The sequence below is a fragment of the Argentina silus genome (assembly GCF_951799395.1).
Source record: "Argentina silus genome assembly, chromosome: 22".
Lineage (NCBI taxonomy): Eukaryota > Metazoa > Chordata > Actinopteri > Argentiniformes > Argentinidae > Argentina > Argentina silus.
Window position 1 is genome coordinate 5,117,162 of NC_139676.1, and position 27,679 is coordinate 5,144,840.

The 27,679-nt window shown below is 46.9% G+C and overlaps 1 protein-coding gene across 1 annotated transcript in view; it reads left to right on the forward strand.

Moving 5' to 3' along the window:
- The window catches only part of ttyh3b (tweety family member 3b), a 30,987-nt gene extending 3,963 nt beyond the window's left edge, over positions 1 to 27,024 (forward strand). Inside the window, exons 3-15 of the mRNA XM_083693989.1 lie at positions 4,346 to 4,530; positions 10,167 to 10,278; positions 11,331 to 11,551; positions 11,938 to 12,033; positions 13,325 to 13,397; positions 13,871 to 13,946; positions 15,889 to 15,944; positions 16,176 to 16,268; positions 16,362 to 16,454; positions 17,855 to 17,991; positions 20,132 to 20,308; positions 21,887 to 21,962; positions 23,690 to 27,024. Of these exons, the coding sequence (XP_083550115.1) occupies positions 4,346 to 4,530; positions 10,167 to 10,278; positions 11,331 to 11,551; positions 11,938 to 12,033; positions 13,325 to 13,397; positions 13,871 to 13,946; positions 15,889 to 15,944; positions 16,176 to 16,268; positions 16,362 to 16,454; positions 17,855 to 17,991; positions 20,132 to 20,308; positions 21,887 to 21,962; positions 23,690 to 23,824 (1,530 nt within the window). The 3' untranslated portion in view covers positions 23,825 to 27,024. The remainder of the gene's footprint in view (positions 1 to 4,345; positions 4,531 to 10,166; positions 10,279 to 11,330; positions 11,552 to 11,937; positions 12,034 to 13,324; positions 13,398 to 13,870; positions 13,947 to 15,888; positions 15,945 to 16,175; positions 16,269 to 16,361; positions 16,455 to 17,854; positions 17,992 to 20,131; positions 20,309 to 21,886; positions 21,963 to 23,689) is intronic.
- The last annotated feature ends 655 nt before the right edge of the window (positions 27,025 to 27,679 follow it).

The window sequence follows — 27,679 nt, forward strand, 5'->3', positions numbered from 1 at the left end:
CACTAATTGATCTACTGTAGAGCTACACACACACACACACTCTCTGATGCACACACTGATGGACACACACACACACACACACACACACACACACACACAGCCATAGCTAATTGATCTTGCTCTCTAATCTGCTTTGATGGGTTGGATGACAGTTAAATCCAGTTAGACAGTAATACTCGCCATAGGGGGTAACTGCCCCATAAGCACTGACCTACGATCAGATTCAAACCTCAAACCTCACCCCAGCCACCATATACGCAAAGACGTTAGCACGGGTCTCAGACCTGGGCTACAGTGGGGGACTTTCCTTGACAGTGGGGGATTCACCACTAGCCCCATGCTAGCACAGTTGCTGTGCTCTAGTGTGTCGTCCATTCAAACACTATCGTAAGGGACCACTTAATTTGACACACACACACACACAACACACACACACACACACAGCTATTTTTCAGACAAGAGTGGAGCTGAGGTTCTAGTGAGTGTATGGATTTTTGATAATGCACCACAGCTCAATATGACGGCTCAATTATTTGACAAGGCATCACATTTTTTGTATCTCATTCATGTCGTAGTAACGTGATTTCAAGATATAGACACACACAAGCCTTGAATAACGGTTCTGTAGTTCACCAGCGCTTCTTTGTGAGAGCTCTCTGTCAATACTGCTTATGGTACACGTGCCGCTTTTCTCTGCATCCTCCCTTCCATCCCTCTCTTGCCCCCTCTTTTTCTCTCATTTTCTCTCATTTTATCCTCGTTCTGTCTCTCTCCCTCTCTCTCTTCCCTCGTTTCCACTCTTATCTGCCTCTCATTATCTCACACGCGTATTCTCCCTCTCTCTCTCTCTCTCTCTCTTTCTCTATCTCTCTCCCCCAACGAGTGCCTTGTTATTCACTGTGTGTAGAAATGCAGCAGATGTTTTAGAAGCAGCAGGCGCGATTATAGGGATGCAGCCCAGACCGTGGGCGTTAATGGGACGTATAGAGCTGATGACGGCAGATCAGGCTTCCATCGTTAAAGGGGCGTTGTCGGCAGGATTCGGTGGAACCCTCCTATCTAGTTCACTATCTAGTTTTCCCCTCCGCACTTCCTTTGTCCCCGTCCTCCGGTCTTCTCACGGTATTGGCGTTGGAATTGGAAATGAAATCATCAAGCGATTCTCTCTTTTTCTTTCTCTTTCAACTTCCTGCTTTCCCAGAAGAAAAGGGTTGTATGGAAATAAACAGAGGATCCGTCCGCATACACACACACACACACACACACACACACACACATTGTTGCTCAACAACAACGAACCCCCCAGTGATGTGTGGGTTGGTGTGGGAAAGGGTCAGCATGAGGTTTCCTTTAGAATCTGAAGGTCTCGTCTCATTCTGCAGGACCATGATTGTTAGCTTTTCCGACATTGAACATTGCATTCTATGGGTTTTTATGTAGTAGAAAGGAGTCATTGGATTCTCACAAGTCTCCTTTCCCTCAGGGAGCTGAGAAAGTGTGGAAATGGAAACAGTGATGTTTTTGGACATGCAGTGTTTGGCCAATATTCGGAATCTGTATTTCCTTTTACCGGCAAGGCTAGGCAAGTCTCCCATCCGCGCTCTTTTCATAGAACACAAGCGTGTACATGTTTTATTCTTTATCTCTGGAGTCTCTGCCGACATCTGTTAGATCATTATACAGCGCTAGAACACATTGTTCCCCTCCCCCCCACCAAGATGGCCGCCGTCGGAGGAGAGATGGGCCGTGTGACCTACATTGGAAACTGCTGTCTCTGTTCTCTGCTGCTGTGGGAAATGTCAGGTGTTCCTAGAAGTACTGTTTGTACCCTCCATCTCTCTCTCTCTCTCCCTCTGTCTCTCTCCCTCCCCCCATCCCCCTCTCTCTCTCTCTCTCCCTCTCTTTCTCTCCTTTCCCCGTTCTCATCATGAGGGCTCTACTGAGCAACAATAGCCATCTCTTTCGCCCCAATTTTGATTAAACCAAAACCTCCTCCACCTTTTTTAGACTATGGTTGCGGTTTGGAATCGATCCCTAAAGGAGTGGACACTTTAAAGTACATTGTCGGGCCTAGGAAGTGTGGTTATGGTTTGGAATCGATCCCTATAGCAGTGGACACCTTTAAGCACTTTGTCAGGCTAAGGGCGCATGGCTATGGTTTGGAATCAATCCCTATGGTCCACTCAGGTTCCCTCTCTCTCAGCTCCCATAACAGAGCCTGGTCTAATAGTGGTCCTGTGACCTACTAACCTTGGTCTAAGTATTTTAGCAAGTATTTTAGGCAAACCAAATTAAGCGCGTCTCAAGTATTTGACCCATGACGACTTCTCGGGATTTGCGTTTGAAGGGCGGAAGTGCTAAGTCCATTGTTGAGTCAAGATCCAAACATCTCACAATGTAGCCTTCCAAAGCGCCTTTGTTTTAGGGGACTTTGAAGGCAACACATATGTCAGGGGAAACGGCCCTAGTCCACAACTCTCCGCCTAAACGGTCTGACCTAGAGGTTGGTTGGAGTGGTCTGGTCAAATGACCTACTAGCTCTGTTCTGCAAAGCTGCTTCCTCCCCCCAGGCTGTGGGGGCATTCCCAGGATAAACACTTTGGAATTCTGTCATTCAGGAAGGAGATGCGGAAATCCAGGGCCATGAACTTTGATTACACCAGTTTGCATAAATGGGAATACCAGTCACGAAGGAGCTGAGTAGAATTCCAGAGGCTCATTCAGGGATCTCTGTAGAATTCCAGTAATAAGAGCAGAATTCCAGGATTAAATCCTGATCATGTTTTTGGAATTCCAAGGTTATTGTGTTGGTAAAGGTGTTGCAGCATTCCATGGACACAGTCATAGATCATTATCAGTCGTTAAGCAGCCCTTAGAATTCCAGTCAGGTTTTCCGGAAGCTTAAGCCATTGTCCTGGCATGTTCCTACTAGTAATGCTTTTCCCAGTCTCTCCCAGTGGAGGAAAAGGACACTTCCGATACACTTCGTCAGAGTCGAAACATCTAGCTGTGTGTGTGTGTGTCCTCAATGTTGCCCTTGTCCCAGCGTAAACCTTCGCCAGACACCTCTCTCTCTCCTCCGTTTCTTACAGCGGAGAAACAGAAACAATTCTCTCTCTGCATTGAGACTCACTCACTCACTCACTCACTCACTCTCCTTTCCCTCCATCCTTTCCCTTTCTTTGCATTTTTCTTTCATCTCTTTCTCTGGGCCAGGCATGCATCTCTCTTTCTCCCTTCCCCCTCTCTCTTGCTCTTCTCTGTCTGTCTCTCTCTCTCTGAGTCAGACAAACAACACCCCCCTCCCTCTCTCTCTCTCTCTCTCTCTCTGACATCAAAGCCCTTTGAGTGTGTATGATCTGTGTGGTGGGTCTGATCTGACACACACTGCGCTGCTCCCCCTAAAAAGCCCTGCTTCTGCTCCCCCAAAGCAGGTGTGTGTGTGTGTGTGTGTATGTGTACGTCTTGTTTGTGTGATTCGTCTGACACACACTCCTTCTCTACCAGCTTCTGCTCACCCAGCACTACTGTCACAGCTGGTGTGTGTGTCAGTCTCCGTGTGTGTGTGTGTGTGTGTGTGTGTGTGTGTGTGTGTGTGTGTGTGTGTTAGTCTGGCCCTGTGCTAGAAGAAGAACGCTGCCAACTAAGTAGAAGATCAGAAGTTCATGTCCCGACTCTGAGAGGATCTAAGACATCAGTTCCTCAGGGCTCTTTGTCGTCATCAGCTGAGATTTGTCTCCTGATTCCATTGTTTACTTCCGGACACCTCAAATGCCTTAAAATCGACTGGAATAGTCATGTGTCTGTTCCTGGAGTACTACACTTTTCAGCTTAGGTTCTACTAGCACCACACCGTGGTTGATCTAATCCTCATTAATGAGCGCTCTTAATTATTAGACCACTGACCATCCTGCTCTTTGCAGACTTAAAGTTACAATATGGAACTTGCCACCTCTGGGGGAGCTGTTGAGGTAGGTGGGTCCCCTAAATAGACTAATCTGGGGGGGTGATCAACATGTCAACACGTGATGTGGCACTTGTGACCTTCTGAAAGGAGAGTTCCTCAAAGGAACCCGTGACGCCCCATGACGTGTGGCATGAGCTTTTTCTGGCCGTAGGGTCCGTGGCAGCCGTGGGTCAAAGATCAACGGTATTCAACTCTGACCTGTGCTTGTGCTAACCCCAAATAGTCCCGCTGCGGCCCGCAGCCTGTGCTTCATGCGTGAGTAGTCATGGAAGGCTTTGTAGGCTAAAGTCAAATTTGGGATGTCATGTGTTCTCTGCGGCATAGTGATGTAATCGCTCTTTCTTTCTCTCCCCCCCTCCCTCCCTCCCTCCCCTACAGTCGGTGTTGTTACTAGGCTCGGTAGCATTGGTGTGTCTGGCCCTGGACCTCCTCTTCCTCCTCTTCTACTCCTTCTGGCTGTGCTGCCGTCGACGCAAGAACGACGACACGCACACACACCAGCCCCCCAATGCTGACTGCTGCTGCACCGCCTGGTGTGTCATCATCGCCACGCTCGTCTGCAGGTGAGTGGTACTTGCGCGCACAAACATACTCCCACGCACAGACAGACAGACAGACAGACAGACAGACAGACAGACAGACACACGCTCACGCTCGCACTCTCACTCACACATATACACACACTCACACTCTCTCTCACACGCACGCACACACACACACAATCTCTCGCTCTCTCTCTCACACACAGACACACACACTTCTTCACCCAAACACACTCTCACTCACTCATATCTCACTCACTCATATCTATCATATGTCACCCCATATCTCCTGAGTGGTGCTAGCGACAAGAAGCTAGCACCACAGAATAACAATGACAAGAACAGACATTCCCCGCAACATTCCGTTCTGGTTGGACCATTTGAGTTGTTTTGATAAATTGTTGCATTGCTACATTACCTTCCCTAGTAGCAGTTTGTTCTGCCATGTAGCATGTTTGGTGTACCTTCCAACCACTGGACTGGGGTATACGCTCTACTGTTAGAGCATCTGCAATACCATTACTCATTCCATGGCTAGCCCGTTAGCCTTGCACTAATGCGGTGGCATTATAGTGATAGCACTGTGGCCGCTAGCCTTCGTATTAGCTAGCATTGGCACCCACAAGCGTTGGCATTCGCTAACGTTAGCGTTAGCTAGCGGCGGTGTATTTATAGCGCTAATCTCCGTATGCGCTGCTGTCGGGAAGCGGGCCGGGCAGTGACCAGGAGAGCAGGACAGGTCTCCTCTGTCTTAGCTCTCTGATCTGCCTGCAGTCACTGATCACTGCACACTTCAACCCTTTGGGCTCCTAAAGAGAAAGAGGGAGGGAGGGAGGGAGGGAGAGAGGTAGATCACTAGACTCTTAAACCCCACTGCAGCTAAATCTGCCAGGGAGAGGGAGAACGAGAGGAGGGTGTTGAGGGAAAAAGGAGGGAGGGAGGGAGGGAGGAAGAGAGAGATGGGAAGGAGAAAGCGGAGGGAGGTAAAGGAGAGGGATCGCTGTACACTTCCACCCCGTTGCTTCTCAACCTGTCAGGGAGAGGGAGAGAAAGAGGGTGAGAGGAAAGGAGGGAGGGAGGGAGGAGAGAGACGGATCACTGTACGCTTGAACCCGTAGCCCTACAGAGACTAAATCACCCAGACACAGATACTTGTAGAGGGGGGGAGGGAGGGGCGAGGAGGAGAGAGAGAAAAAGTCCTCTTGACTTTGAGTTTGGTCTAATTTCCGAGTACTATAGTAATCAGAAACTCTGCCGCATACAAGACTGTCCTTACTTGGTAATCTGGCTTCAGATCATACAGGACATCAGAGAAGTGGTCTAGTCATTGCTGCTTAATGACATTACCAGCCCTCTACAGTGAGTCTGTTTGTCTCTTTCTCTCTCCCCCTCTCTCTCTCTCTCTCTCTCTCTCTCTCTCATTCTCCCAGCAGCTGTATCAGTGGGTCATATTATGGTCTGTCTGAATGCCCCCCTGTGTGTGTGTCTGTGTCTGTCTGTGTGCGTGCGTGTATGCACGCATGTGTGTGTTTATGAGTTTGCCAAATGCTCATAACTACACGAAAAAACCATAATTGGATTTGGAGGTTAATCTGTTTAAATGTTGGCCCTGGATGCTTTTTCAGAGAGGGAATATTCTAAACTGGGATAGGTTTACTAAACAGACTCGCACATGAGATTATTAGACAGGAATACTGGTAGGAGTCGTGATTAATAGTGTTGTCGGGTAGTTTATACACAGAGGTTGTTGACCCTGTAACCTAGAAACAGGGAGGAGAGGGAGAGAGGGGGAATTATGACTGCAGGCAAGCAACCGCAATGGCATGTTTAACTTGCTCGCTCGCTCACCCCCCCCCCCCCCCCCCCCCCCTCTCTCCCCACTCTCTCTCTCTCCTTCCCTTTCTTCATCCCTTTTCTGCAAAAAAATATGTGGGACAAAAAGATGCTTTGAGAGCTCAGTGGGTTGAAGAGTTCAGGACATAATCTCGTAATCTGACTGTCCCAATATAACACTGTTGTTTCCCAAAGATACAGTGTGGTGACTGTAGATCACCTATCATCATGTACCAGTAATGATAGGGCTGTTTTAGGTTCAAAAGCAATGATCCAAAGCAAAGCAGCATACAGTTAAATCTGCATATATGTGGCCTATAATTAATATGTATGGTGTATAACGTCTGTATATGAGAAATACAGTCTCTATACTGAATATGTAACACATAATTTGTGGTGTTCAGTCTTTTTATATAGGGAGGTTTCCTTTGAGTGCATGCTTCGGTCCAGGATTTAGGAGCGGACAATATGACATATGAACAACAATGTGTTCTCTCTCTCTCTCTCTCTCTCTCTCTCTCTCTCTCTCTCTCTCTCTCTCTCTCCCTCTCTCTCCCTCTCTCCGTTCTCGCCGTGTTTTGTGACACCGATAAAGACGGAGAGACATATGAAGGAGATGCGTCAGAAATGTATGACGGATGTTCTCTGTGCGGCTGGTGTCGTGTGAGATTTATATTTGTTCAGATATGACACTTCAACGAATGACAAGTCGGCGACAGATAAGCGCCTGTGCGCTCTCTGTCTATCAGTCTCTGTCTGTCTCTCTCTCTCTCTGTCTCTGTCTGTCTCTCTCTCTCTGTCTCTCTCTGTCTCTCTCTCTCTCTGTCTCTCTCTCTCTCTCTCTCTGTCTCTCTCTCTCTCTGTCTCTCTATTGTCTTTGATGCTGTGTCAGATTAGAGCAGTTTTCTGAAATAGATTATTTAGGTCGCATGAGACCCTTTGGCTTGCTGAATTTCTTCCGCTAGCATCGTTTTTTAACACGTACACACAGACACACACGGCATGTTTTGATTCATTGGTCGGTTAGATGCTTTTCTCTATATTTGGTGTGTGTGTGTGTGTTTTTACGCTTGTTTGCATGTCTCTTGGCGAAAACAATTTGACTGCACCTGTTCTTTTAACTGTACTCCGTTTTTCTCTTTTTTTTCCTCTCTGATATTTATTTTTTTATTTCTCTCCGTTCTGCCTTCGTTCTCTCTGGCCTAGAAAGGTTGCCATGGAGACAGAAGCAGATTTGATGCAGGGACGAGAGATGAATTATATAGTCACTGGGAGAGTGTGTGTGTGGGGAGGAGGAGCGTGTGTGTGTGTGTGTGTGTGCGTGCGTGACTCAGTGCTTTAGATGTGTTTTTCAGCTTTAAATATTTCATTTGTAACTGTAATATTTATTGATAAATATTTGATATTGAGCTGTGTGTGTGTGTTTAATATTTGATACTACTCTGTGGGATGACACACTACAAAGTGACCCTCCCTCTGTGTCTGTCTGTCTCTCTCTCTCTCTGTGTGTGTGAGTGAGTGAGACTCATGTTGTTTTAAAGTTAGCTCACTGACATCATCCAACGTTGTCGTTCTGTTGTTTCTACAAGGCTTTCTATTGATTTTAGAGTTTGTCTGCGACTAAGGGAGGCTTAATTTAGACCAGTCAAAGGGAATCGCTGTCATTTTCCGACAGGGTTGTTTGTTTCCTCCCTAACGGAACCTACTGTAAGTCATGTGACTTAGTTTCCCTATGATGGTCAATAGGAGTCTGCAAAGCTGGGTCAGCCGCTCTGACAGACAGACAGACAGAGTGGACCTATGTCCAACTCTTCAAAGAGTCCATTTGACACGCATACTTACGCACACACGCACGTAAGCGTATCTGGAGCAGCAGAGACACTGTCTCTGGGTCATGTAACCTTTGAACTATGTCTAGTGTTCACCTTAACACTCACATGTCTATCTCTCTCCCTCTCAAGCTGGTCAAGTCCTAAAATCCTCTGGTAATAGAAGGAGGTCATAAAACACAGCGGGAGTTTAAGAGATGGGAAGAGAGGGACGGAGGGACAAATGGGAAAGAGAGGGACAGAGAAGCCCTGGGATAGAGAGGAGCTGGCTGGGGGGTGGAATGGGGGGGGGGTGGGGGGGAGCTCTCCCCTCTCTCCTTTTCTCGTCCTCCCTCCCTCAGTCGTGTTTAATAACACTCTCTATAATGAGGTCCATCATAAACCTCTGATTAAACCCTCTTTAACACACACACACACACACACACACACACTGAAGAAGAAGGCCACTCTAGCTAATGGACTGGCATAATGGTCTCTATAAATTTCCAGTACAAATGTGCCTGGGCAGTTAGCCTATAGAGGACATTGTTTAAGACAGTCACAATACCGCAGTTAGTGGGAATGATTACCAGTTGTGTGTGTGTGTGTGTGTGTGTGTGTGTGTGTGTGTCTCTGTTTGTGTGTGAGTGAGAGAGGGGGAGACAGTGAGTGAGGTGGGGGATGTAGAGTGAGGGGGATGATGGAGGGGGGTGACTGTGAGAAAAAAGGGAGGGTAAGGGGTAAAAAGGGGCCAGATTGGCAGACTGGGTGAGAGAGAAGGAGAGGGGGGGGTAGGGGGAGAGAAGGGGGAACAGAGGGGGTAAAGGGCAGAGGTGGGGGGACACAACTGCGGATGTGTGTGTGTGTGTGTGCATGCATGCTGGAGCCAGAGCTGCAGAAGAATCACATTACGTGCGGTCTGGCAACCAGGCCATTGTTCGGACTGTGTGTGTGTGTGTGTTAGGGGATCTGAATTCCTGGTAGTCCCATATTTGCCAGAGGGAGAGTGATGAGATCATAACAAAAGGCTGTGTACGCCACACACTGACTCCTGCTGGTCAGGAGGAGAACAGTGTAAGAATTAGAACATACGCAAAGTGGACGGACTGATCGTTATTGCTCACTGCAGCGTGTGTGTGTGTGTGTGTGTGTGTGTGTGTGTGTGTGTGTGTGTGTGTGTGTGTGTGTGTGTGTGTGTGTGTGTGTGTGGTGTAAGTGCCTTCTTACCTCTTACACCTGCTTTCCTGTGGAGGTTAGTCAGACCTGTAAGCGCATCTCTCCCTGCGTGTGTGTGTGTGTGTGTGAGAGAGAGATATAAGGCTGAGCTCAGTCTCTAACTCTATGCATGTTTAATGAGGAACCTGTCTGCAGAACTAATGTGAGGCTTCAGCTCAGGCTAAAGACTCTGACAGGCAACCAATCACTTTTACTCAACCTCCATCGCCCAATCAACTGTCACTCAACCGGCTGCTGTTGCTAGTGACGTCAGGGGACTATGGACTTTATTTAATCAAACCGACATTGCGGTATTCAAGCAACAGCACACAGCCGTGTTGTTTTGTATTGTTACTGCACCTCGTGATGTTTGAAAGTAATATTTTGCGACGAGGAAGCGATATTGCTTTTATGAAGAAGCTCCATTGCCATATTTGGCGTATTAACACACACAGAAATCATATTCCACTCCTGTGTACTTAAAATAGTTTGAGAGCATTCCTTTTGCCCTGTAGTCAAATAAAATGACAGATTGGTTTGCGGTATTGTCAGAAAATACCAACTCGATTTGTTTTATTTATTTATTTTTCTCTCACTTTGTCTGCAGTTTTCTGATTTTGAAATGTAATTTAAAAGTAACTGCATTGTCACATCTCTGTTTAGAATCCGGTCCTGACAGACGTTATCATATCAGGTCCAAGCCGGGCGGGACTTAAGACGAAGCTGTCGAAAACGGATCACTGATGGATATTAGCCAGTGAGCTAACGCACTTCCTGCTCTGTTCTTTGTTTCTCCTTCAGTGCTGGCATCGCAGTGGGTTTCTATGGCAACGGCGAGTCGTGCGACGGAGCCAATCGTCTTGCCTACTCCCTACGTCATGCCAACCGCACGGTCGCAGGGGTGGATAAACTGGTGAGTGACACACACACACACACGCACACAAACACACATATATTACACACACGCACACAAACACACATGTATTACACACACATATATTACACACACGCACACAAACACACACATATTACACACACACACACACACATTATACCCCCTCTCCACCCTAAATTCGACTCCTCCAAAGCTTTATCTCAAAACTTGCACACATGTTTACCTCATAGCAAAAAAACAAAAAGTACTAGACATGAATCTAAGCTGTAGCCTCACACACACACAGTGACTCACACACACACACACACACACACACACATGTCTAGAAGACCCAAGGGGACGAGACTGTTAAAGCACCTAAGGATTAGAGCCTGACTGTTAAAATTGACCAGTCAGCTCTAAACCCTGTGTGTGTGTGTGTGTGTGTGTGTGTGTGTGTGTGTGTGTGTGTGTGTGTGTGTGTGTGTGTGTGTGTGTGTGTGTGTGTGTGTGTGTGCGTGCGCCTGCCCTCGCCTGTCTGTGCAGTATGCGCATCTCTTCCTCTCTTTCTGCTGTGTGTGTGTGTGTGTGTGTGCGTGTGCATGTGTGTGTGTTGGTGCATGTGTGTGTGTTGGTGCATTGAACTGGTGTGAGTCTAATAGTCTTATGAATAGGCAGCAGGGTGATTCTGCTGACCTCTGCTAGGAGCGTTGTAATAGGTGTAGTGGAAACAGAGTCTTTGGAGTGTGCCCAATGCGGAATTGCCTGCCTCTCTGACGCAGTCATGTGCTTGAGGAAAAAGAGTGAATTGATGAAGTTACCATTGTGCATATATTTGCATGTATGAATAACTGATGTGTTGCTGAGTGTTTGGAGAGTCAGGACTTGTGGTGCAGTGTAGGAACAAGTGCGTTTAGTGTGTGTGTGTGTGTGTGTGTTTCTCCACTGAGAGACACTGCAGGGTTTTGCAGCTCAAACCCTCATTGCAGCTCAAACCCTCAAGGAATTCAGGCTGTGTGTGTGCACGTGTACACAGAAACGTGTGTGTGTGTGTGTGTATCTAACCTGTGTGTGTACATGTATGTACCTAGGTCACAGAGAGCGCCCTGTCCCTGAACCAGACAGTCGAGGAGGGTCTGGTCCAGCTGGAGACAGCCTACCAGGAGCAGGCGGACTACGTGTCCATGGTCCAGAAGCTGCAGGGTCAGCTGGACCAGCTGGTGAGGCTGATGGTGGACATCCCCTTCTGGAGCAACAGTCACATCTCCCTGGAGGACCTGGCCCGCAAGACTGAGGCCTTCGACTGGTACAGGTGGGTCTCAATACTGGTACACTACCACACTCCAAGGTAGTACACTAGTACTAAACTACCACACTCCAGGTAGTACACTTGGACTAAACTACCACACTCCAGGTAGTACACTAGGACTAAACTACCACACTCCAGGTAGTACACTAGGACTAAACTACCACACAAAGGAATGTTTCCAACATCTTGTGGAATCAATGCCACGAAGACTTGAGGCTGTTTTGAGAGCAAAGGGGAGGCCCTACCCAGTATTAGTATAGTGTTCCTAATAAAGGGAGGCCCTACCCAGTATTAGTACAGTGTTCCTAATAAAGTGTTCAGTGAGTGTACGTTGTAACATAGTGAAATGATGAATATTTCTGACAATGAAAGTGTTGTGTGTTTTGCAGGTGGCTGGGGTACCTGGCTCTGCTGCTGTTTGACGTGCTGATCTGTCTGCTGGTGCTGTTCGGGCTGATCCGCAACTCCAAAGGAACTCTGATTGGGTGAGCTACGTCACATGGCTGACGTGGTGCGATGGATGGATGGATGGAGGGAAAGAGAAAGAGATGAGCAGTGGAGTGGAAGAGGGAGGGAACGGGAGGAGTTGATAATGGGGGGGGGGTGAGAGAGAGAAAGGGATGTATATGGTAGTTGGAGGGGATGAGAGAGAAAGAGTGATGATAGAATAGAGAGGGAGGGAGGGAGGGTGGGGGGGGTATATAGGGTCGTTGGATGGGGTGAGTGAGAAAGGACGAGAGGATTTAGAGGGGTGTAGATTGATGGAGTGCTAGAGAAGTTGATTAGAGAGGGAGGGAGAGAGAGAGAGAGAGGGAGAGATGAGCAGAGGCAGAGTGATGGAGTGGGTGAGAAAGACATGATTAGAGAGAGAGAAGGGGGAGAGAGAGAGAGAGATTGATGGAGTGGGAGCGAAGGCACATTTACATCATCTTGTGTGAAAGTGACTCACGTTTCACAGCCTGTTTTTGTGTGTATGTGTGTGCACGTGTGCATGCCTGTGTGTGTGCTCGTGTGCTCATAACTGTGTGTGTGTGCCTGTGTGTGTGCTCGTGTGCTCATAACTGCGTGTGTGTGAGGGGAGGCTGGTGGAGGTAGAAATCGGAGGACAGGCTCATTGTAATGCCCCGGAACGGAATGAGGAACGGTTTGATTTGACGTCTGCCTCCACAAGTCTCCACTGGTGTGTGTGTGTGTGCGCGCGCGTGCGTGTTACGCGTACATGTGTGTGCGTGCTCCGCGTGCGTTCAAGTGTCGTGTGTTTGCATGTACGTGACTCACCCCCAGGATGTTTTGAGAACTCCAGTAAACAAGTGTTCCCTCCCTCCATCCCTCTCTCCTCCGCATTCCCTCCATCCTAGAGGAGAAAGCAGTCCCCGCTCTGCGGAACTCTGCATTAGGCCATAGTATTACCTCAGCTGGGACAGATGTCATTGTTTCACAGGCTTAGTCACTGTAAGCTTCTGTTTGTGTAGGCTTCTATTCATTCTCCCCCCCCCCCCCCCCCCCCCTCTATCTCTCTCTTTCTCTCTGCCTCATTCTTTCTCGCTCTCTTTCACACTCTCTACTCCCCCCCTTCTCTCTTTCTTTCTTTCTCTTTCTTTCTCTCTCTTTCTTTCTTTCTCTCTCTTTCTTTCTCTCTCTTTTTCTCTCTCTCTCTCACTCTATCTGTATCTCTCTCTCACACTCTCTCACACACACTCTCTCTCTCTCTCTCTCTCTCTCTCTCTCACACACACACACACACACACACACACACACTCTCTCTTTCTCTCTCAGGGTGTGTCTGTTGGGGGTCCTGACGCTGGTCATCAGCTGGGGGACGCTGGGCATGGAACTGGCCGCCGCCGCGGTGAGTGTAACTATGGAAACGGGTCGGCGCAGCTGCTTGGATGTCTGACCGGATGATGTCATTGTCAGCAGAACACAGCGACTGCCTAGGCTTTAAGCTCAGCAGGGCTAACACCGTCTTGCGGCACGCAGGAGACCTAGGTTCAAAGCCAGGCGGTCCCACAACCACGCCACAGTGATTTTTGAGACGTGTTCCTAGTGTAGCAGAGGTGGTTCAGGGAGCTTGGCTGAGGCCTGAAGATTGGTGTTAGCCCCCTGAACTAATGCCAAGGGACTCGCTCCCTCTGTTTAACGTCAGAGCTTTAGCTCAGCCGGCTAACGCAGTCTTGTGGCGTGCAGACTACCACAGTGGAAAGCCAGCCAGTCCCACTTGGGAGTGCAGTATGATGTGGTTGTGTTGTGGTTGCGTTTGATGGTCACGTTTGGTTGTGTTGTGGTTGTGTTTGACGGTCATGTTTGATTACACCCCCACAGACGGCCAGCGATTTCTGCGTTTCCCCGGATACCTACATTACCAGGGTAACCAAGGAGAATGCCGTCATCGACCAAGGTATGGAAACGAGGGAACGAGGGAACTAGAGAGAGAGAAAGAGAGGATAAGGGCTGGGAATGAAGGCATGGGGAATGAGAGAAGAAAGATTAGGGAGGAGAGGGAGTGGAAGGAATGAGGGAGTGAAAGGGAGGGGAGGGGAGGGGAGGAGAAAGCAGGGGATGGAAACATGGATGGAGCTCTGTCCTAAGAAGGTCCTCTGGGTTCTCTTTGAAAGGCCAACCTTGACCCTGTCAAAAAGCTTCTATTCTTAGAGCGTGCCCACACGCCTGTGTGTGTGTGTGTGTGTGTGTGTGTGTGTGTGTGTGTGTGTGTGTGTGTGTGTGTGTGTGTGCGCGTGTGTGATGATTGACATTCTGGTATCTGAAAGCACTATCTGTCTCTATGTCTACTGTACGCATCAGCAACTCTCCAATCCCAGCTCTTCCTCTCCCGTGTGTGTGTGTGTGTGTGTGTGTGTGTGTGTGGGGGGGGGGGGGGTGTCGGCGGGCTGTTATCTCATCTTCTCTCTCTCTCTCCCCCTTTCCCCCCCTCTCCCTCCCTCTCTCTCTGAACCTGATGTTGTCTCTGAACTTGTCTAATGAGTTCTAAGGTTCTTTCTGTTGTTTCCGCTCTGTCTGTCTGCAGTGTGGAGAGAGAGAGAGAGAGAGAGAGAGAGAGAGAGAGAGAGAGACCAGATGCTGCTGTAGTCCTGCCTGAATAACACAGTTAATGAACCTCCGTAGGGAGATGCAGGGAGAGGCTAAACACACACACACACACACACACACACACACACACACAGACACATCGACTTCTACACACACACACACACACACAAACACACACAGGCACATCGACTTCTACACACACACACACACACACACTCACAACACTGTGAGATTGACGTGAAGGACTGGGGCAGTTTGACAGTAAATATTGATCTACCACGGTAACTCTGTTGCCTCTCACTGGCGCAGTATCGTGCAGCACGACAGGCTTACATCACCAGAAACCGGTTTAGATCTCATCCCTCAAGCCTCTCACTGTGTGTGTGCGTGTGTGTGTGTGTGTGTGTGTGTGTGTGTGTGTGTGTGTGTGTGTGTGTGTGTGTGTGTGTGTTTTTGTGAGAGAATTTCCCTCCCTCCCCCTGTCCCCCCTCTGGCAGATGTTGCAGAGCTCAAGGTTGTTTTGTTATTAACCTGTCTCAGTGGTCTCCCTCTCTCTCTCTCTCTCTCTCTCTCTCTTTCAAGTTGGTGCCGTGTGTGTATTTGTCTAGGACAGGGTTCAACTGTTTTTGGATGTTGTTTTAATCATTTACTGAGGTGTTTCTTTAGGAAAACTAGACCGGGGTGTGCCTTCCAAATACAGCATAGTACTGTATATTCACACACCGTAAAACGTCCAATCAGTACAGAATCGTCAATGAACGCCTGTCTCCAATAATACTCGGGCCACTAATGACATTGAAGCGCCTGTCTCTCGTAAATACAGGGTCAAAATGAATTGTGTACCAGTATGTATTCTCTGTGGATACAAGCAGACAATTAAAGCCCCGCATTTGATTCGGAGTCAACCGCTAGCAACTTTACCAGTATTTATTTGACAGCCATGACAGATCATTTGCTGCGGCAGTCTTGGAAACGATCATTAATTACCATAAATCTCTCTCAAAGATGGATCTGGGTTTGACTGAATTACTGTCGGCTAACACTGTGGCTGTAAATGTACTGTGTTCTCAGTAGGCTGTGATATATTCAGTTCTGTCCTATCGCGGGTTTGAGCAGTAGTTTGAGGAGCAGTTTGGCGGGGGTAACAGAAGAGCCCCCCCCCGTCTCCAATCATAGCCTGTCTCCAATATGCACCGGGTGCACTTCGTGGTTAGACCAATTAAAGGCCCGGGCTACTAAAATACATTTTACAGTATGTATGTATTGATTTGTGCTTATGTTTTCTTCTCCAGATATCTTGCAGTACTACCTGAGGTGCAACACAGGCCAAACCAACCCCTTCCAGCAGGTACAGACTCCTTCGAGCATGTGTAGCAGTTGTAGTTCTTTCTCTGTAGCGGTTGTAGTTCTATCTCTTGTTGTCGTTTTGAGGTTCTCAATTTGGTCCTAACCAGGAAGACAGGAACACACTACATAGGGTGTGGAAGACTGTCAGCCTTGGTTGTGATGAATGACAGTTATGGGTACTGTAGTCTCCAGCCAAGATTGAGTGATTTTTGTGTGTGTGTGTGTGTTACAGAGGCTGTCAGGAAGTCACAAAGCCCTGGTGGAGATGCAGGATGACGTTGCAGAACTCCTGAGATCAGCTACACGTGATTACCCCAACACCAAGGTATGTGTCTGCGTGTGTGCATGTGCGTGGGGGGGGGGGTGTATGCACGTGTGTGTGCGTGTGCAGTATCTAACCTCTCCTGTGGTTGTGTAGGGGGGTCTGGAGCAGATCCAGTCAGTGTTGAACTCTACTGAGGTCGGCCTCCACCAACTCACCGCTCTGGTTGACTGTCGCAGCCTACACATGGTGAGAGTGTGTGTGTGGGTGTGTGTGTCTGTGTGTGTCCACTGACAGAACATGTGTGTGTGTGTCCACTGACAGAACGTGTGTGTGTGTCCACTGAGAGAACGTGTGTGTGTGTGTGTGTGTGTGTGTGTGTGTGTGTGTGTGTGTGTGTGTGTCCACTGAAAGAACTCGCACTGCACCTCATCCCTCAAGGAGTTCAGGCGGTGAATATTAATGATCTAATAGGTGAAACCGCTGACATCTACTTCAATGCGTGTTCCTATGGGCTTGTCCTTAGAAAGCCTGAATATGTGATTTCAATCCAATGACTTGTATGTACTTTATTGATCAATGATTAGGCAAATGTGTTCAGATAATGATTAAAACTCTCAGTGATGTATTGATCACCTGAAGGCTTAATTTCTTCAGCAGTAGAGAGGGATTTAGAGATTTAGAACAAACAGAACTGCAGAGAGAGGGAGACAGGACCTCTCCTTTTTAAAGCATAAAGAACCACACGTCATGCAAGCAAGCACACACACACACACACACACACACACACACACACACACACACACACACACACAGAGTTAAAACATTGAATAGCTTTCTTCATCATTTATAGATGGTGCTATTCTCTCTCTATATATCAGTTCTCTCCCTCTCTCCATGTTCTCTCTCTCTCTCTCTCTCCTCAACTGGTAATGACTGTAATTTTCCTCTCCTTGAAGTTTCAAAGGAGACAAAAGGCTTTGTTAAATCTCACATCACCATTATACTGTGAGGCTAGCAGCAGCAAGCAAGCTTGGATCTAAAATGGCCGACTTCTCTCAGCTCCTTCTCTCTCAGGCTGCTCTTCATCTGTCCTCAATAGCCATGCCTCCTTTCCTTAGTTCCTTTCCTAATGCCCTTTCCTTCACTGCCGATTTGAAAGAATATGACAGGTGAAAGCAGTTTATAAGAAACCTATCCATTCCTTTGACCTATCAGTCAGTGTTCATGATGTAAAGGAGAGGAGGTGAAGTGTGTGTGTGTATGTGTGGTTGTGTGGTTGTGTGTGTGTGTGTCGTGACTGGTGTGATGAGTAAGAGTAGTTTCCAGGCAGATTTCTAAACCACCAGACTGTCTGAGCGACTCAGCTCTGACAAGACGTCTCCTCTCCTAGGATAACATGACTCACTCCTTCTCACTCCTCTCTCTCCCTCCTCTTTCACTCCATTTATCTGTACCTCTGTCACTCTCTCTCTCTCCCGCCTTCCTCCACCCATACTCTCTCTCTTTCTCGGTCTCTCTCTTTTTCTCTCTCTCTCTTTCTCGGTCTCTCTCTTTTTCTCTCTCTCTTCCTCGGTCTCTCTCTTTCTCGCTCCCCCCTCACCCCCCTCTCTTTCTCTCTCTCTCCCCCTTTCTCTCCCTCCCTCCAGGACTATGTCCAGGCTCTGACGGGGCTGTGTTATGATGGGGTGGAGGGCCTCATCTACCTGGTCCTCTTCTCCTTCGTCACCGCTCTCATGTTCTCCTCCATCGTCTGCAGCGTGCCGCACACCTGGCAGAGCAAGAGGTAACACACACACGCACACACACACACACACACTGACTCATGGATACACACACACACACACTGACTCATATAAACACACACACACACACACACACACACACACACATATATATATATATATAGCACACCCACACAGACACCTTACAGCCTAAGATGGAACACACATTCACACACTCCCTGATGAACCCTGCATAGCCAGGAAAAGCCCTTGACTCACGTGGTTGTATGCAGGTCTTTTCCCCCTAGGTTTGTCCTCGCCCACCAGTCAGTTCTAATCTCTGCTAGAAGCATCAAGTAACCACAGAGACTGCACGCATGTTGTAGTTTAACTGCATCCGTCCGTCCGTCTGTCTGTCTGTACGTCCGTCCGTCCATCCGTCCGTCTCTATGCACCTGTCTTCCACTTTTCTTTCTCACTACTGTTGTGTTAGATTACGTTTCACCATTTTTTTTCTGTCCCCCCCCCCCCCCCCATCCTCCCTGTGTCCTCCCCCTCCTAGCCTGTCCTGATTTGGAAAACCTGTGACTCACCTGGTAACGTGATAACTCCTGATTGATAGCTGATACAGTGTTTGTTTACTTTGAGCCGCAGTAGATTTTCTCATTGGAAATGGAAGCATTTGTCGCTATGCTAATTATCTCAAACTACCATTAAGGTATCTTCTTCTTTTTTTTTTTCCTGGAAAATTGGAGACCCACATAGGCAGCCATTGGAAGATTATTATTATTTTATTTATTTGTTTATTTGTTTAAAACTGAGTAATCGTGATCTATGGTCTTGAGAAGCGGAGCATTGTGGTCCTACGTGTGTGTGGGCGAGCTTGTCCAACTGGGTACATGACCCAATGAAAAAGGCACACTGCCCTCTGCTGGTCGATAGCAGAAGTAACTTTTCTTTGTTTATCTCAGCGCATGCTTGCCTCTGCACAACATAACCTTATATGGGTCATAAGCATGCTTTTCCTGAAATACTCTGTAGATGGACGGCCCTTTCAGAGGCGAACTGTGATGGTCATACAGTCTCAGTCCTTGGCTACAAATGGGAGGAGAAGTAATAGTGGGCCAATATATCCATTATTCATATTAATGGGATAAGTGAATTATCACCGTTTTAAATTCACGTCATCTGATTGTCATCAGGAATGTAATCAATGAACCCAGAGAATTTACTAACAGAGATGATGGGTCTGTTCACTAAGCCACAGATTAGCATTAGCATTATTGAGTACACATTAATGGGGTATTTGGCAAGACTGAATTCCTTCATAAATGTAAAAAAAAAAGAAAGAAAAAGAAGCAGACTTTAAATTATTTGCTTTTGTTTTTTTGTAGCGATCTGAATAGTATGAAAAATACTAGCTATTCACTGACTTCCAAATCAGCACACGTCCTATTTGATTATTTCATTTGTTTTCTTTACCGATCGTTCTGCATTTTGAATCATTTTTATGTTAGAAAATGGTTAACCAATTGCGGCCATTTTTACCCAATCTGTTTTTTTTCTGACTTTCTTTAAAAAACATATCTAAATTTTATATTTTTTGTTACTTTTCCATGTGGCACTCGGAGTTAAGATGCATGAATCAGACAGTTTCAAATGGAGTCAATTAATTGCCTGCAGTTCAAGCGAATCGATTCTTATTGAACAAGAGCTGCTGTATGCTTCGCTACTTTTTCTTGCTATACATTACTGCTGCTCGGGCAAAGCTGCAACTGATGATAATGATGATGATCGAAAACTGCATGCATGCTCTTTTTCTGTACCCATGGGGTTATTGGGGAAACAGCCAAATCTGCACCTGACCTTGACGTTCTGTGATCTTCTGTGCTAAAGGAAGGGGGGGGGTGTCATGGCTAAGGTGGCTTTTGTGGGGGAATGCCATGTCTGACATATTCTCTTTATCACACAGTATGAGCACAAAGGATTAGGGGGGTGGTGGGGGGCTTCTGAATTCCCCCAAGAGTCCTTTAGGGGCTCTGTGAGTTTGAGTTTGCCCCCACCCCTCTAGCGCCACCTGTTTTCACTCTTGCTGTCTCTCTCGGACCCCCCCCACCCCCCCCCCCAATCCCCATCCCCATCCCCCCTGCCCCCTTCCCTCACCCCCTGCCCCACCCTCACCCCCGGCCCTGGCCAATGAAGGACGGAGGAGGAGGATGGAGAGGAGGAGTCTGGCGCCCACGGCTTGCGGGGGCCGCACGATAACCTGTACCGCGTTCACATGCCTAGCCTCTACAGCTGTGGCAGCTCCTACGGCAGTGAAGCTAGCATCCCTGCCACGGCGCACACTGTCAGCAATGCCCCCGTCACTGAGTACATGTGAGTTAGCACCCACCGCTAGCCGCTAGCTGCCAGTAGAAATAACACTGCCTGCTTTGACAGTTAGCCACGTGCCTGCCATACATAGTAGCTAGCATGAGAGAGCCTTCCCGCCAGGGTGCACACTGTCAGCAATGCCCTCGTCACTGACTACATGTAAGCATCGACCGCTAGGTGCTAGCAGAAATGATATCCTGCCTGCTATGACAGTTAGCCACGTGACTGCCATTAGAGCTAGCATTCTCTTACATTATAGCCAGCATGCGTTGGCACACACAGTCAGCGATACCTCCCTCACCGAATACATGTGAGTTAGCCTCCACAGCTAGCGGAAACAAACACACTGCCTGCTATGACAGTTAGCCATTGCGACTGCCATTGCCTGCTATACATTATAGCTAGCTGGCACATGTTCGTTACCTTGCTGACCTGGCAAAGCTGTTGCCTGCTTGACCTCACAGAGGATACGTGAGTTAGCCATGCTACCGCTAAACATTAAAGAGTACAGGTGAGTTAGTCCACTAGCCTCACGCAAACGACACTGCCTGCTATACATTATGTCAGTGTGAGCATACACGACTGCCCTTACATTTAGGCTCGAGACAAACACTGCCTGCTCTACCTCACAATTAGCATCTTGAAGCAAGATTGCCTGCTATATCTCATCGAGAACATGTGAGCTGGCCTCCTAGCCACTTCACGTCCATTCCTGATACATTGCCTGCTGATATTTGTAAGGGATGTGTACAAATTAGCTTAGTCTCTGCATGGATCCAGACAGAACAATGTTACTACATGATAGACCATAATCATTAGGATACAGTACATCATCCGATACATTATACAGGGCTTATAACAGAGTAACTACCATATAAAAATTAGTTCTACTTCTGCTCTTTTCTTAACAGCGGTAAGTAGTTACACTGCAATAAGGTCCATGTAATGTAAAGTGTTGCCTAAGTTAGGCTATTCAATTCAGGTGTCATTCAATCATTCATCCGCATGGATTTAAACTGTTGGATCATACGACACAATTGTGGACATTCACACCCGATAACGAGTGTCTTTATTTCATTCTAATGAAAATTGTCATTTTAAAGACCATTCTAAGCATGATGGACATATTGTTTTTATACAATGGTATGACCATACGATACACATATTTGCATGGTTTAATGTCCTTGCTTAGAAGGCTTACCCTTCATTAACACATGACAGAGTATATACAGTCACATTGGGCGCACAGATTAAGTAAATATGTGAGATAATATATCATAGTTCAAGTGCTGACAATTAAGTATTCATTCAATAAACTCTGTAGACACATCTCTACTACAAATTCAATAGCAATATAGATTTGCCACCTCAAGCAAATTACCAGCAAAATGAAAGTATAGAATGTAGATTCCCCATTTAGAGCTTCAGGACCAGCTAAATGGTGTAGGTATTTATATAAGGTGAAGGCGTAGGTATATAAGGTTGAACAGAGTTCGTATGTAGGGCTCACCGTAGTGTAACCTCACTATGACCGTGCTTTGAGGGCAGAGTGACCGCAGTAACCTCTCGTTTGTGACGCAGGAGCCAGAACGCAAACTTTCAGAACCCCCGGTGTGAGAACACCCCCTTGATTGGCAGGGAGTCCCCTCCACCCTCTGTAAGTGCACACTTTCTAGTACACACTCTCCCCCCTCTTTGCCCTACTGCAAGTGTACACTCTGCTCACCATCGAGTGAAACAACTTTGCAGAAGGTCATTTTGGCAGCCTGGATTCGAAACAATCTTTTACAGTTTTGCATTCTCATAAAGTTATTAGACAAGAACAAAACAAAACAAAGAGTTCATCTTTCAGTGCTGCAAACGACAGTATCGTGCATTTTCACATGCAGTTTGATTCATATCCCTCCATTTGGACCTTCTCTAATTCTGATGTAAACTCTGGTTAGTCTGAGCATGTGCCCACAAATTGTAGGTATGTGGAGGAACAGGTGTCCAGCTGAAGGCTTTTTGTCCCATCTGGGGTGCTGTAGCTGTGAAAACCTGTGTTGGAGCGAAACTTGGCTTCATCTTGTTTTGTTGTTGGAGAACGGCGTCTGTCTGGGAGTTTGCACAAGCGCACCTGACCAAGGAAACGTTCTAGAATCTCCATCGCATGGCAGACCCGTGCAAATCCGAGACAAATAAATGTCCCTCTCTAAGAAGACATTCTAGCATCATCGGGTAGAACTGGGATTTGGCATATTGCAACATTCCCTCTCTTGGGATGTGTTGCCGTTTGGCATCTTGTTAATGCTTTAACAGTTGGGCTGTAGTGCTGTGGACCGCCACATTGAACGTTGACCGAGTTATCGATTGAACGTCGTTTCACGTCGTTCCTGCTAAGCTTGTGGACACGCTGATTGTCCCGAGTTTTTCATTGTGTGACCTGGCGTTGGAAGTCCCTGTCCATGTCTGTCCCTGATAAGTGTCCCGTGGGAAACCACAGCCCAAGCTCCTATAGTTCTCCCCCACCCCCCCCCCCCCCACCTCCCCCCGTCACCATAGTGTGTCTGTGTGCGTTCTTTAGGTGCATGTGTCCCCTGTATCTGTGCCCCCTCTCATAACTTAACCACACTGTAGTGCTTCACATTATCCACAGGGGTACTTGCTGCAAGTCACCTCATCCACCCACCACCAATGTGTAACTGTAGCAACCACCCGGGTGATGCATGGGCGGCCATTTTGTGCCAGAATACTCACCACGCATCAGTTTCCACAATAGAGATGCATAAACCAGAAACCCAACAGTAGCTTTTGACTAAGACCCACTAACTAATAACAGGCTAACCTTCTACATCAGAATTAGAGCACTAACTACAGTCATTGACCAGTGGATCTTGGTTTCAACCGTAATTGAGGTCTTCTAATGTCTCCCAATAACATGGTAGGATAATTCCTAATCAGTCGTCATAGCAATTGTTGTTGTTTTTAATCTACCTCAGGCTGTCCAAATGACTTGTAAAGTGTTATACCTGTGTGTGCGTCGCCTGTGTCATGATGTCACACTATATTCTGTATCAACCTCCCTGTCCTTCTACCCTTTCTCTCTATCTCTCTCTATTTCTCTGAGCACTTGTAAGCAGCATAGTTCACATACCCTTTCCTACTCACTCCTTTTAAGTACACTAGTCTACATACTCTACCCTACTCACTTCCCCGTAACTCCAGAAGAATGCTAGTCAGGCAGGTATCAACGGCAAAGACAGTTGTTTTCTTTTTTGTTTTGTTCCGCCCTTCCTTTTCTTTTACGCCTACCTATCTCTCTGTCTCTTCCTCCCATATACTCTGCTTCTACCCGCTCCTCTTTCTTCTCTCTCCTCTCTTTCTCTCTCTCTACATCTACAGTACACCTCGAGTATGAGAGCCAAATATCTGGCCACTAGTCGCCCCGACCAGAACCGACGTTCCGTTCCCAACGACCAACTGGACCCAGCCAGCCGGCCTCACCCCATGGCCCGACCCCAGTCCTCAGTCCACTAGAGACCAGAACCACTTGAACCAACAGTTCAGCCCACTAAAGACCAGGAACTACTTAAACCAACCTCTCAGTCCACTACAGACCAAGACCAGACTCCTCAACCGGTTAGACTCCTAACCGACTTCACAACAAACTTCCTCAGACCCAATTCAATGCACCAGGAAACAACGGTTTAAAAAGCTGAACCCAACCGACCAACCTATCCAGCACATCAGCACTCTTTAAAAAAAAAAAATCGACCTGGCCAACAGACTCGAGAACAACAACAACCTACCCAGAACTGGCCTTGTAACTCCCCCTCCCCACCCCCACCCTTACCTCCATCCAACCCCACCCTCACCTCCATCCAACCCCCACCCTACCCCTTGGCCTTCACCCCGTGTGGTGCTATTATTGCCCTGTGTGCCACCCTCCCACACCCACCCCCCCTCAACTCTCCTCCCAACTGAGCGGAGATGTGTTTCACCGTCAAAATGTCACACGTTGTTGAATTTCTTATTTAGCGAGAGTTGAAACCTTCATCGTTCATTTCCGCTCTTCCCTTCCTCTGCTAAAACCGGATCCCTCCTCTTCAACTCCACTTCCTCAGTACACAGCCCTTTCACCCAAATCTCCGATGTGAGGAAACTACCCAACCACACACACACACAAACTCATCCTGTACAGAACTGTAAATAGTGAACGTGTGTGTTTCGTTCTAGAATCTGGAGGAAAAGACCGGAACCATTCCTGGTGATATGGTGGTGTCTTTAATGTGTAGTATCTCTGGACTGATGCTGTATTCATACTGTAGGCTACACACACTGCTGTACCTTTTGTGTTTACGCTTCTGTCTCTGCCTGTCTCTGTGACTCCGGTCGTCAAGGCCTACAATGAGATAAAGAAGGCGTAGACATGTGATGATGTCATCATAGAGATCAGGAAGTACACATGGGAGCCAACGGTTTCAACGGTGTCATTCAGTTCCGTTCACTGGGAGAAGTTCCATTGGGCTCCCGGTGCAGATTTACGCTACTTCCAGAAAGATCTATAGATACATTCACTGCCCGATTCTTCTTTGTCTCATTCTAGGTTGAGTTAAGGTCGCCTCTGTTCGAATCAGTGTTCCTCAAGTCTGGCCATTGAGAGCAACAGGGTGTGCAGGCTTTAGTTCCAGCCTAGAACTTACACAACCTGATTCAACTAATCAAGGTCTTAAAGATTGGTTGAGTTAGAGCTGGGCTGGAACAAACGCCAACTCAGTTGAAGAACTCCTGATTTGACCCAACCTATCCATCGAACTAACAAGCCACTGAATCAGAAAGCCATGTTTTAAAGATCTCTCAATCTGTCAAAGACTCTGTAGATAGAAATTAGCCACTACACCGGTGGTGTGTATCATATAACCTGTCTTGAAAAATAATGTTGTCTAGCTATGACTTACTGTATAACTTGAATCGTGAGCTCTCGAGTGTGTTCCTGTCTGTGTGTGTTTTTGTGTGCGCACACATGTAAATATGAGCCAGGGATCCAATGGAATGCTGTGGAATTCCGAGCTTTTCGGACCAGATTCTGATCGGCGTTCCCAAATGTGGGATGAGATGAAGGGACATGGGAGCGCTCACCTGTGCCAAATAACTCGGAATAATGAGGGATGCCCCAACTCTCGTACCTGCGATGATTCCTTCTTAAATTCCTCTGTACATCTCAAAAAGGGAAAAAATAATCTGGAGATGGATGAGGAGAAAAACTTAGGGGGGGGAAATGTTTTCTTTATTGTTTTTAAAATACAATGTGTTAATGAGGCATTGGGATTGGGTACTTTGACCAACTACAGTATGTACCTTTTTATCCCTTATTTTACAGTGTTTTTATTCTTTGTTCAAATAATGCTCCTTTGTTTTTGTTGTAATGACCTCAGACTGCGACTAAACCAAGGGAGAAGTCAATGGGTCATGGTTCAAAGTTCACAACCTTTTTCAACCAGGAAGTTGTTTTTCGTCTTCTCAGAAGCACAAATGCTCTCGTACTTCAAGGTAACTATGGGGAAACAGAAAGGGGAACACACACACACACACACACACACACACACACACACACACACACACACACAGACAGTATATTCACACAGACAGTATATTCACACACATATTGATGTAAACTGTGTGTTGTGTGGGGACACTGCCAGTGGTTCTCTTCCTCTTTGGACTCTGTGCTGTAAAGTGTATAATAATCTAGCTGTGAATCTCTCTTCATCACTCTGGTGTCTGATGGCTAGTGAAGTATCCGTATTTCTCTGTGTGCTGTATGTACGATGGTCTGTGTGTGATTACCAACAAGTAAGGGCTTGGTCCTTAATATTAACTAACCTCCATCACTCACACTCTTAACATATACATATACACACACACACACGCACGCACGCACGCATTCACATAAACACACGCACAAGCATTCACATAAACACACTTGGTATAGCCCCAGCTCCCTTAACCCCGCCCATATACCTATACATTGTCCTGTGTACTTTCACTCACACACATAGAACTACAGTACCCATACACCCTCACTCCTGTAATTTGACGCTGGCTACCATTCACATTCTGGGTGATGTATTATTGAATAGAGGAATTGCCCAGGGAAAGGGAGCCCTAACGTTCAACCAACATCCACTCGGTGTGTGTTTATGATTTTACTGTGAACGAACAACCACTTTCTCGTTACAGCGAGACAATCGTACTGGGGTGATTTTACTCATTTAAATCCTCTGTCCATCACGTCACCATGACGACGCTACCTACTTTAAAGCGTTTGCACGATGGGGGGGGAGGGGGGCAAAAAAAGAAAAAAACTGTTGGAAAATAACAACCAATGGCCTTTCTTAATGTTTTTACACTCTTACAACTCTCTTCATATCACACATTATTTTTTATTTTTCTCTGTCTTTTAAAAATAAATCTTTAAAAAAAAAAACGATAGCTAGCTCTTTTTGTAGGATGATAATACTGGCAAGAGCACCGTTTTTGTTTTCTTTCTAATGGTGAGTGAATCGGTCTTGCATCGCATTGTTTTGATAAAGCAGTACTGTAGACTTCTGTTTTTTATGGTTGTTTTTATTTTTCCGGCGATTTACTAAGATGATAATGTACATGTCTAAACTGTGGTAATATCATTGAGCCTGGAGTCAATGTTTTAAAAAGGAATTAAAGCTACTTTAACTGATTGAGGCGGGATGTGGTGTGCTGTTTGTTTGTGTGCGAGGGTGTGTGCGCACGTCTCTCTCTCTCTCTCTCTCTCTCTCTAATGTTGACTGACAGTAGATGGCGACATTGTTATACTTTAATGCAGAATCCACATCTGGGTCTCTGACACTTACAGAGAACTGTCTCCTCCTAGATAAACACACACTCATACTCTCACGCACTCTGTGTGTGTGTGTGTGTGTGTGTGTGTGTGTGTGTGTGTGTGTGTGAGAGAGAGAGAGAGAGAGTGTGTTTTATGACTCCCTTTGGTCCACTCAGCCTAAGTTCCCTGAGTTCACAGTGGGATTAAGCCCAGACTGCACACACATAGACATAGACCTTGTCTTATTGTGCTTTGTAACATATTAATTGTACAGTAAGTATAAAACGTCTGGCTCTCAAACTCCTATTCGCTGTTGGAAAAACCTATCAGTTGTGTTTAGGGAATGACAAAACTGTCAGTCATAAATGATTGAAGAGTACAACACATGAATCAAATGTTTATCTGTCTGTAGGGGCTTGCGCACACACAGTCTGAAGGAGTCTATGTATGGCTGTGTCAGGTAACAGAGATGTAGTTCATCAGTATGTTGGCCGTGTGTGTGTGTGTGTGTGACACCGTCACTCCATGGCTCG